Raw genomic sequence first — 12,433 nt, 5'->3', positions numbered from 1 at the left:
TATGCAGTGAAGCTATTTTGCCTCTTTCATTCCATTAGCACTTTCCCAATAACTGAGCTTAAATTAAACAGCTTGGTCAGTGGAGATGATAATTCCCTCGCACATTCATGTAATACACAGGCTTATATACTGTACCATCTAATCTCATTGCCCTGTTCACATTGAGTTCTGCAATAGTCTAAGCACCTGCAGCTCTTCAAATTCTATTCTCCTGTCGGTCAGTGTCACATTCAGCATTGCAATAGCACTATCTTGATCTAGATGGTACACCCTTGCAGAATGATCACTCAGTAACTCAATTATTTGGTGTGCTTTTGTGATCTCGCCACCATCAGCACTTTTTAAAATCATCCTTCCATAGTCTTTCCTCTTTTTACTTGCCACATGGTGTGAAAGAACACTTTTGGCCTAATTGACTATTTTTCTCTCAAAATTATCTTTGGCCTTCCTTACTACACAGATTACCCTTTTGCCTGTGCCTTATACTGCTCATGGGCAGGCTGATCACTGTTTTCTTTATACCCTCCCCCACACAATTTTTTTTCTTTTTCTGCAACTCATGCTTAATGATGCTATTCATCCATCTAACTCCTACATGATTTATCCTTCTCACTCTGGATATACAGTATCATACTGCTTTTTTAACATCCCCACCCCCTTGCCCACCTCCCACACCTCACTAACATTTCTCTCTTCCACATTTTTATGCCATACATTGCTGAAAGCTCACATATAACTCTTCTTAACAGAAAACTATATTCTTGGCTAACTAGATAGAATAAAGCTCCGGAGGTCAGTGACTGAGCAGATAATGCCATCAACTGGTGGATGCTTCATTCCACATTATCCCACAGTATTCAATGGAATTCAAATTAGGAGATTTAGTAGGCCAAGGTGACCCACATTTTGAGCATTGGAACATGAGACCATGTCTTGCTGGAAGAGCTTGTATCCATTGGCCAATATCACCACCACCATCATCTAGGCAATAACTGGTCTAAAACAATCCTCAAGTAAGAATGATTCTTATTATATGGACACCTCCATGGAATCTGACGACTCAATGCAGGAGATCGTATCTATCCACACAAGCTATCATACCTCTCCTTAAACCCATTAACAGATATCCATTCCACTCATTCCCAACTCTCCAAGTTCTAACCAAGTTCTAGTTCTAACCAAACCTTTATTCAACTTCCAGGTATGACCCCTTGTTCTGGTCCCTCTAACCAAGTGCTGAAATATTTCTCCTGCATCAATCCTATAAAACCCTTTAAGCAACCTTAAATGTTTCTATCATATCCCCCTTTTTTTTTTCTCCTATCAACCAACTTCTGCAATCCATATACCCTCAATCTATCTTCATAGAGAACATTCCACAGGGCCACTCATCATCTTAGTCGCTCGCCTCTGAATCTTCTCCACTGCTTCCTCATCCCTAAAAAAAAAACCCTGGGGACCAGATGTGGTTGTATCAAGGCCTTATAAAGAGGAATAACAACTTCCACATCTCTATATGTTAATGTGTTCTTCAATAGACAAGTAATCTTATGGGCTACCTTAGCAATATGCCCTCTAAACTTTAACTCTTTTCATGTGGTATTCTGTCAGATGCCTTTGCAAAATCCAGTAGAATCATTGTGTAGTCATTTCCTTAACTCAACTGTCACTCTATAAGCCATGATATCCTGTCCCAACTTATGCCTGTATCAAGCCTTCCTCTTTGCATATTTATCCAGTACCACATGGAATTTGGTAAATAGGCAGACAGAGGATGTATCCCTAATTAGAACAAATGGAGATGGATATGACACTGATTAAGTGGATAACAAAGCAGCTTCTGGCCATATATGAAAACGTAGTATATGGTGGAGCAGAATCCAGGTGATTAGTGGTGTACTGCATGATATAGGAAATAATCTGAAAGGAAATATTTAGTTGTTTGCTGATGATTCAAATTTAGGTAGAGTAAAAGTTAATCAAGATGATGTGGAGAGCTTGCAGGATGATGTAAAAAAGCTGTCAATATGGACAAAAGATAACAGGTGTCAGTTTAATGTGGAGAAATGTAAATTTATGCATTTTGGGATAAATCAGTTACAAGCTGTGTACCACATTGATGGAACTGTACTCCATGAAATGGAAGGTGCTATGGATTTAGGGATTGTAGTAGACAGAGTTAAAAATATAGAGCATACTGCTAAGGTAGCTCATAAGATTACATGGCTATTGTAATCTTATGAGCACAATAGCCATGTGATTTTCATTATATCACACAAGTTGATATAAGGAGTTTTTCTTGGGGATGAGGAAGTGGTGGAGAAGATCCAGATGCGAGCAACCAAGGTAGTGGGTGGTTTGTGGAATTTTCTCTCTGAGGATAGATTGAGGTGTGTGGATTGCAGAAGTTGATTGATCGGCAAAAAAAAAGAGAGAATTATGATAGAAATATTTAAGTTACTTAAATGTTTTGATTGATGCAGGGGATACGTTTCAGCACTTGGTAGAGGATTGTTGAATGGAATGGGTTGCCAGTGTCAGTTGTGAGCACTTTTTCTGTTAATGGGTTCAAGGAGAGGATATGATAGATTGTTGTGAATAGTTAGAGTTTCCCACGATGAGTCTTTGAACTCCATGGAGGTGTCTGTATAATAATAATGCTTAATGTGCCTTAATAATTCCACAAGTGTTGCTACTATCAGTCCACTAAAACCCAGGTGACCACATGTGCACATAGTATTGTTCAAATGAGATCATATCAATGCTTATGAGACTTTCTTTAACACTTTTGCAATATCCTCCTGATTTTCAACTTCCTGTCCACTATCATCTAATCCATTTCAAAAGACCCATCAGTAAAACATACATCTGTAATCTCTTCATTTCAAAATGTAAAACCTTACATTTGACATTAAACTAGGCATGTTTTCCCGTTTTTCTCATACTATAAATCTGTTGAAATTTTCCTGAAGAGCCCACCATTCGAAAGTTATCCCTTACCATCCTGCCTGATTGTGCATAATCAGCAAACAACAAAATCTCTTCTCAAAACTATCATTAATATCATCAATCCATCTTTTCTTACTCGTTTACTTGGAGGTTTTACTCCTACATATGACTTCTGATGTCTGTTGGTCAGTCACCAGCTTATGTTCATCCTTTATTTACTCTAATTTATGCAGCTATCTTTCATACAGCTTGTCAAATGTCTATGAAATCCAGCATGTTTTGTATAGGTATCATGATTAAATAATTTAAAATTCAAGTTATTTTTTGGTTTGGATCACTGGCACGTTTCACACAATATATGCTGGTAACTAAATAAAGAATTGAGATCTGGCAACCTTTAAGGATAATTTATGATATAAGGTTTTAATTTGAGTTCCTCATATCAATAAAACAAAGATTATATGTTTATTTAAATTTAACATCTGCTGCAAACATCACTTAAACATTGACAAAAAAAAGGTATTAATAATACCTTTTTTTTTCCATAATAATACCTCAATAATAAAAGAGAGGACAAATCGGGGTTAGCCTTTCATTTTGCTAGGACTAATCACATTATAGAATGGGATAATAGCTCAATGCTCTACTTAGAGGAGGACTTCCACTCCCGAATTATAAAAGAAGCCACAACGGTTCTCTGCTCAGAACAAAACCTTAATAGAAACCAAGGACTAATTCTGCCCGAGATCTGGAAGACTTATTATATCTTAAAACATGCCAGAACTGAATTTTGCCACCAACTACAAATTGTTCCTACACAACAACTAGCAGATCATACATGCACTATGTGTGTGATGTACGCATTCTTCTGCTTTTATAAAAAATACAATTGTATTCAGTTTATTTTATGGTTTTAGTGTTAACAGTTTTTAGCATTTAAGTGTTCTATTTTTATACTTTTACCCTGATGAAGCCAGCAGCCACAGTTGGTGAAACTAGTTGGCATAACTTTGTTTTAAAATAAATTTGACCAAAAAAAAACCCAAATAATAGTCATTTATTCTCTCCTATAGTTCGTGTGGTCAAAAATAACAGTATTACCATCATGAAAAAGGTATTAAGTTCTAATCATACACTTTCATAATAATTAAACAAATAGAAAACATAATGTTAAGAAAACTTCAGGAAAAAAAAAAAAAAAAAATCAGCTAACGCCTTTTTATTCCCGTATATGGGGAGTAGGCAAGGCCATTTAGCCCTATCTAACTTTTGGAGACTGAATGGGCAGTTCAATCTCCACTGGTACCAATCAGAGATAGATGGCCCAAGGCTATCACTAATTAAGTGGTTCACAGTGAAGAGAGATGGCTCAAATGTGCCGCCATCTTGTGGTCCCTAACCCTAACGCAATATATTTAATGTCTGAAATAATGTGGGTTCTACGGTAGATTTTCTTGAGTTTACGGGATGAAAAACCCGAGTTTCTGGGAGGAAAAACCCGCTTGCCCATGCCAGAGATCGACTAATTCGGGAACCGGTCGAAAAAAGGCTTAGAAAAATTTCCTCTAGTCACCGACTAGACTCGAAACCAAAACTTATTACATGTTAAACATGTTTAGGTGTAATGAATTGGCTCAGTTCATTTTATGTTATGCAGTACACATAAAATTGATTTGCTTCAATTTCTTTTCAAAAATTAGCACTTGTCAAATGATTCTCCTTGAAGATATATTTATTATTTTATTTATTTCATTTTTTTTGTGGGGGAGCCTGGTTTTATGCCCTTCATTCATTGATTTGGGAAATATATAAGTAAGAAATTCCCCTCATACTTTTTTTTAATGTTCACAACAGTTCTATAAACTCCATTAGCCTCCTAGATTACTGATTTTCAGAATTATAGCTATATTCACTACAGAACTCAGTACCATTTATTTTAATATCTGGGTCACAAGATACCAGTGCCATGTCTGTGCACGAAATACAGGTTATCTTTTTTTTCTGTATATCTTTTTATAACTCAGTTATATACTATTCAAATGACCACAGTATGAATTTTCTTTTCACTGCAGATCACTGGAGGAAGATTTACAATGCATCCAGTTTCATAAGTTAGCACATACATGAAAAATTCTGAATTTTTTGTAACTACAGATTGTCTACTGAATGCATTTTGAACAAGTAACATTTGTTTTCAGGAAAATTCATTAACTTAAATTCATTCATCAGGTTGCTTTTTTGATACTAAAAAGCATCTAATTAATTTGGCACATCTGGGTTATCTTATTTTTAATGAAAAGTATAAAAATACTTTTCATTAAAATGCACCACAAAAACAAAAAAAGGATTTCCACTTTTCTTTTTTTCCTTTGCTTAACCAACTTCCAAACACACACACAAACCTATTTCTCAATTCTTTACACACTCACATGTAATTCTGTGTTATTTCACAAACATTGGAAAAACTAGTTAATAAGAAATAATGTTTCTTGTTGCTTTTAATCATATATGGATACTTTATCATGTATATCCTTTTGTAGGGGAAACATGTTTTTTTTTTTTTTTTAATGGTAATTCTGAAGTATATTTTAATTTTTCAGTTAAAAAAAAAAAAAAAATTGGTTTGATAATTTAATAGGATAGAACAATTTTTTTGAATTTAAGAAATATTTATAATTAAATACAAATTGGGTGAATTAAACACAGTCACAAGAGATATCAATAATGTTAATGAGTTCATACACATTAATAAATATTATTCAATAGGTGACAGCGATGAGGTTCCCAACCCAATCTTTTATATTATGGGATTGTTTTCTCCACTATGGAAAAATAGGCCTATCAGACCACGCACTCCAAACATACAACAGAATTGACTGGAAAGACACTAAGTCCCTACACTGCACCAAAACATAGTTTAAAAGAAAATTCAAAGAAGATTTTTCCACCAGAGGTCAGGCTAGGATAAATGATTAACAAACATTTAGATTCATTTTTCTTTTGTATAGTGTGCAGCGGCATGTAGCTTGTATATTGTATATATGTATGTTCTGATGATGACCTCAATACAGAGGTTGAAATGTTGATTGATACTTAATGTTAAGTAAAGTAATTATTCTAACACGTGTGTTGTGTCTCCATAAATTCTTCACTATGATATTTATACACAATTATGAGCTAAAACATTGACCATCCAACTTGTTTCAGTCTTGGCAAAGTAGTGGTGAATGACTCAAATGGATTGTGAGAGGCAGTTGTGAATGCTCTGACAATGAATTAGTAGGTGTCATGTGAACAATGGTTAATGCAGGAATTTTTGTGATATCCTCGGAGTACATGGTAAAACCTGTATAATAATAACTGCACTTTGAAACTAGCAAAAACTATCTCCTCTCATCTTGAGACACTGTTGGGTACATTGAGCAACCAAATACAGAATATCATTGTTTCTTATGTTGCTGAAGGAAGGAAGGGAGGGAGGGGGGAAACATCCTTGCAAAGGCATTAGGCTGAATGTTTCTCTGAAGGCATTCAATGCAACTGAATTGAAATTAAGGAGGGTAGTCATTTCTTTATATCACTGCAGATCACATAAAACTGTTTATAACTAAATTTGGAATATAGTTTACGTTGTTCAAGGTTCCTCTGGAAAAGTTGGTGCATAACTGAAAAAAAAAAGCAGAGGATAGGTGTAAAGGAGGGAGGAGAAACTAAAATGTTGCACATGCTACTGTAGGTCATATCATTCATAGCTTTATTTTTTATTAGTTGTAGATAAAACAATCTCATAAAAATCATTTCGCATATAAATATATATATATTATAGCTTCTATTCACTCGGCTTGTAGACATTTTAAAATTAATATACTGACTAAAAACTCCGAGAAAGGTATAATAAAAACTTGAATAAAACACGACTGGTTTCGTCGGAACACCGACTTCTCATATAAACAAATTGGAAATAGCAAATAGCAGCAGTCAAATTTGAACTGGTGTCCGCATGGCAGGTCTAGCGTGAGGCATAAGTGAGTGACCACTGACTTGAGAGCGCCAGAACTGAATCACTGCACTGAGAGAGTCTGGCAGGTTGTAACTTAAATTATTGTTCATGTGTGATGGATCCAAACTATTCCTTTTGATTCTAGGATAAATCTCTCAAGTTCGTCATTGCATTTATGGATAGTGGTCGTGAGATTCCAGTGTGATGTTGCCGCTCTTCTAGATTGGAGCTAGGGGAGAAAAGAACATGACTGGAGAGGGCGCTTGCACGGGTTCTCTTATAAGAGATATCACGTTTATGTTCTTCAAGGTGTAGTGAGACAGACTTATCAGTTTGTCCATAATAAGGTTTACCGCAGCTGCAGATGATTTTGTAAACTCCTGGAAACTGTAGTTGGTTGCGTTTTTGTTTGGGTTGACTCAGGAAAGAACGAAGTTTTGGTAGGGTGGTGAAGTAAGTTTTGATGTTAAATTTCTTCATACTTTTTTGCCAGTTTTGGTGATGGAGAGCTTATAAACGACAATTGAATATGAGTAATAGGATTGGAGTTATCTTCTTGCTGAGGTTGAAGACGTTGGGTAAATGTTAGTTATGCTTTGAGATGAATAGCCATCGTTCAAGAATGTGCTTTTGAGGTGGTCAAGTTCTATTTGAAGATCTTTTTCTGAAATAAAAGATCTCGCTCGATGGGCTAGAGTGGAAATAATACCAAGTATCTGCGGAGGGAAATAATGAGAGGAGGCGTGTAAGTAGTTTTACGAAAAATTGAAAATTTGAGACAATCGGGCAACCTAGTGATCTTTAAATCCAAAAAGGCGAGAACGCTGTTCATCTCTAGTTCTGATGTGAATTTGATATTCTGGTGGCGATTATTCAAATGATCTAGGAAGGTTTGTAACTCCTCTAGACCATATTCCCAGATGAGGATGATATCATTCATGTATCATAGCCACAGTTTTGGTTTTAATGTTGCGCTTGAAATAGCTCTTTCTTCAAAGTCTTCTAAAAATATATTGGCTAACACTGGAGATAATGGGCTGCCCATAGCTAAGCCACTGGTTTGTTTATATATTTTTCCTTCAAATGAGAAATAGCCGGAGTTTATGCAATGCATTAATCGGGTAAAAATTTTCTTGGAAACTTCGTTTTTCAGTAGATTGAGGACTTTCTGTTGGCACATTTGTGAAGAGAGAGACAATGTCAAAACTAACCATTCTGTCAGAGTCCTTGAGTTTTAAATTTTTTATCTTAGATGTGAAATCTTCAGAGTTTTTGATAAATGAGGAGGAATTACCAATGAGATCTTTTAAGGAAGAAGCATGGTATTTGGACAGGTTGTGAGTGAGTCAATGCCTTCAACAATCAGTCTTGAAGGAGTGTCTGTCTTGTGAATCTTAGTGGATGAAGAGAGCCGAGAGATAGCCTGGTATGTCTAGGAAGTTCTGGAGTAGATTTGAGAAGGTTGTTAGTATGGTTATGAAGTTCTCTCATAGGGTCACTTTGTAAGAGAGAGCAAGTATCAGATAATAATAAATCGTTGATGTTGGAGTGGTAATCAGATCTGTCGAGAACTACAGTTGTGCATTACCTTTATCCACTGGTAGAATAATGATTTTGTTGTTGTTGCGAAGATGGTGGATAGCTTTTCTTTCGCCACAAGATAAATTATCTGCAGGTTGATGTCTGTTGTTTATTGCAAAAATACCTTCCATTCTGAGTAGGTTTGCTATTTGTTTTGGTAGATGTGAGGCAGCCTTTTCTACTTTGGTTAGAAAGAGTTCCTTAGGAATGGAGGTGGGGGACAGGACAAAGTTGAGATCTTTAGACTATGCTAATTTCAGCTTTTTTCAGCTAATTTCAGGAGAAAGGATATATGAGGATTTGTTTATGACAACATTTTTTAGGCCTTGTAAACCAATAGGGGATTGATGAGTTTGTTCCTGTTTGAGGCGACTAAATTTCCTGATGAGAGTTAATTTATTGGTGTCTTGGAATCTAGAAGCATGGTGTGAGAGTGATGTTTTTAACCTCATTCCAAGAACTGTTGTCTAAAGAAGAACTCAGGCTATTTTCTAAAGCATCTTTTTTTTAGAGAAAGCTGAAGCTAGAATATATTTAGTGTCTGCAATTCTTTCATTTAACAGATGCAGGTTTTGCTTTGCAGCAAATATTTTGTGCAAATAGATTCCTTAAAATCTAAGAACTTTGGGATGATAGAGTGGGACTTGCATCTCTTTAAAATGACTAACCTGTTTGTGAAAAGTCCAATCTTCTAGAATCTTTTGATATTCCTTAATGCGTAGTAGAGTTAATCTCGTCAAAACTACTGAAAAACAAAGTTTCCAAGAAAATTTTTACCCGATTAATGCATTGCACACACTCCGGCTATTTCTCATTTGAAGGAAAAATATATAAACAAACCAGTGGCTTAGCTATGGGCAGCCCGTTATCTCCAGTGTTAGCCAATATATTTTTAGAAGACTTTGAAGAAAGAGCTATTTCAAGCGCAACATTAAAACCAAAACTGTGTCTATGATACATGAATGATATCATCCTCATCTGGGAATATGGTCTAGAGGAGTTACAAACCTTCCTAGATCATTTGAATAATCGCCACCAGAATATCAAATTCACATCAGAACTCGAGATGAACAGCGTTTTCGCCTTTTTGGATTTAAAGATCACTAGGTTGCCTGATTGTCTCAAATTTTAGATTTTTCGTAAAACTACTCGCACAGATGGACACTTACATGCCTTCTCTCGTTATTTCCCTCCGCAGATACTTGGTATTATTTCCACTCTAGCCCATCGAGCGAGATCTTTTATTTCAGAAAAAGATCTTCAAATAGAACTTGACCACCTCAAAAGCACATTCTTGAACGATGGCTATTCATCTCAAAGCATAACTAACATTTACCCAACGTCTTCAACCTCAGCAAGAAGATAACTCCAATCCTATTACTCATATTCAATTGTCGTTTATAAGCTCTCCATCACCAAAACTGGCAAAAAAGTATGAAGAAATTTAACATCAAAACTTACTTCACCACCCTACCAAAACTTCGTTCTTTCCTGAGTCAACCCAAACAAAAACGCAACCAACTACAGTTTCCAGGAGTTTACAAAATCATCTGCAGCTGCGGTAAACCTTATTATGGACAAACTGATAAGTCTGTCTCACTACACCTTGAAGAACATAAACATGATATCTCTCATAAGAGAACCCATGCAAGCGCCCTCTCCAGTCATGTTCTTTTCTCTCCTAGCTCCAATCTAGAAGAGCGGCAACATCAGATAGACTGGAATCTCACGACCACTATCCATAAATGCAATGACGAACTTGAGAGACTTAACCTAGAATCAAAAGAAATAGTTTGGACCCATCACACATGAACAATAATTTAAGTTGCAACCTGCCAGACTCTCTCAGCACAGCGATTCAGTTCTGGCGCTCTCAAGTCAGTGGTCACTCACTTATGCCTCATGCTAGACTTGCCATGTGGATACCAGTTAAAATTTGATTGTTGCTATTTCCAATTTGTTTACATAAGAAGTCCAAAGTCCATGTTTTTTGACTTGTTATTTTTCCAGTTTTTTTTGTTTTTAATTATTTACATACCTGAAGAAGTTGGCATTCCAACGAAACTAGTTGTGTTTTATTAAAATTTTTATCATACTTTTCTTGTTTTTAGTCAGTATATTAATTTTAAAATAAATAAATATATATATATATATATATATATATATATATATATACACGCACACAGCAGTCCCTCGGTTACCCATCCACAGTTCGAGAGCAGTTTGCCAATTGCATAATTAAAGGTTTGGATGACATCATGTACGTTTACATGGTGCTGCACCAGAAGTTAGTTGAGACATTAGCCCATTCAAAGGTTTGGTTTTTGAAGGTTCATTCTTTTGAAGATTGAATAATTGAGAGAAATGGGAAGGCGCTGCAATTTAAAAGTAACTGGCTATCTTTGTTTAATTGTTGAAAATGCAAATTCCTCTCTAAAATTCAAGCAATACCATAATAGCAGTATCTGGAGAACTGTCAACTAATCACTGACCATATGGATTACACCCATCAAGAACCACAGCAGATCTATTCAACTACATCACACACACCTCTCATCATGCGTGTCATGGAAAGGTTTGGAAAAATCTGTGCTGTTGTAATTGACATTGCCATCTCGTGGTCTGCCTTTCTTCCTTTAACTAGATTGTCAGTTTTCTCTTGGGCAATGACTATGTGATAGTCGAGGGTATTCAATCTTCAGATGTTTCATCTAATTCAGGTGAAATAACATCTCTGTTATTTCACCTGAATTAGATGAATATAGCCCATTACAATCACACTTCTTTTACTTGCTCAACCAATTTTCCATATTATTTCATACACATGGCTCTCTATATCCCAAGGCCTATAACATCTTATCAGATGTCCTACCTTACCTCATAGTTCCAAAGCCATTGCACACACTGTCACCTTTTATCTTCACCTCAAGCAGCCATAATTCCACTCCTATCATTAACAATAGTCCTTTTACCTTTTTCTATCCTTTTCAAAGATTTATATCCCTCCATTTTTGTTCCTGTTTGTATATCATTAACAGTTTTGCATACATCAGTAATTTGTAAGAAAAAGGAGTCAGTAAGTTTGTATTTTTTAATGTGGATATCATCCATAAAGATCTTAAACCTATCACATAGTACTGTGAGTGGGCTAAGAGTTAGAAAATAATTTAATGGGGAGTATTCAGTTGTTTGTTAATGCAAAACTGGGGAGTCATATAAATCATGTTTATAGACATGTTTACAACAAATACATCTTCAATCTCTCCTCAAGGGAAGTATTTCACAGACCTGGGTCTGTGAAATACAGAGATAAGTGACCATCTTGGTCGCTTATCTCTGTATTCTCTACACCACCTCCTCATCCCTAAGAAACCCAGGTGACCAAATCTGCATGCAGTAATTAAAATGCTGCCATATCACAGCCTTATAAAGAGGGATAATGACCTCCCCTCTCTATGTATATATATAAAACATGATGTAGAAATCCTGCAGGATAATTCAAACATATCAGCAGTGTGGACAAAAGGATAATGGTTGTTAGTTTAATGTGTAAAGTTATGAACTTTGGAATGAAAATTACAACTCTATTCACTGTATATTGATGAGGCTGGGATTTGGAAGTGATATATATATATATATATATATATATAGAGAGAGAGAGAGAGAGAGGGAGGGAGAGAGAGAAAATTCAAGTTCAGAGGGCATATTGCAAATTGGCAAAATAGCTGAAAAGATGATCAGGTTGTTGAAGTACACATTAAAAAGTAGAGAGAGAGGGAGGGGAGAGGTCATTATCCCTCTTTATAAGGCTATGATATGGCAGCATTTTAACTACTGCATGCAGATTTGGTCACCTGGGTTTCTTGGGGATTATAAGGTGGTATAGAGAATACAGAGATAAGT

The 12,433-nt window shown here is 35.8% G+C and overlaps 2 protein-coding genes across 6 annotated transcripts in view; one reads left to right on the top strand and one right to left on the bottom strand.

The window, feature by feature from the left end:
* The window catches only part of LOC150105500 (natural resistance-associated macrophage protein 2-like), a 244,546-nt gene extending 238,589 nt beyond the window's left edge, over nucleotides 1–5,957 (top strand). For 3 of the 4 annotated variants that reach the window (XM_090394214.1, XM_090394215.1, XM_090394212.1), the window contains one exon: nucleotides 5,716–5,957. In XM_090394214.1, the coding sequence (XP_090250340.1) occupies nucleotides 5,716–5,865 (150 nt within the window). In that variant the 3' untranslated portion in view covers nucleotides 5,866–5,957. The remainder of the gene's footprint in view (nucleotides 1–5,715) is intronic. The other variant, XR_016548450.1, reaches the window with a different exon arrangement.
* Nucleotides 1–12,433, bottom strand: part of LOC150105499 (prostatic acid phosphatase-like) — a 381,909-nt gene that overhangs the window by 110,432 nt on the left and 259,044 nt on the right. The gene's annotated exons all lie outside the window — the stretch shown is intronic.

Source organism: Typopeltis vanoorti, chromosome 6, assembly GCF_054136105.1.
Source record: "Typopeltis vanoorti isolate ZY-2024b chromosome 6, IOZ_Tvanoo_1.0, whole genome shotgun sequence".
NCBI lineage: Eukaryota > Metazoa > Arthropoda > Arachnida > Uropygi > Thelyphonidae > Typopeltis > Typopeltis vanoorti.
This window is presented reverse-complemented; position numbering and strand designations above follow the sequence as displayed.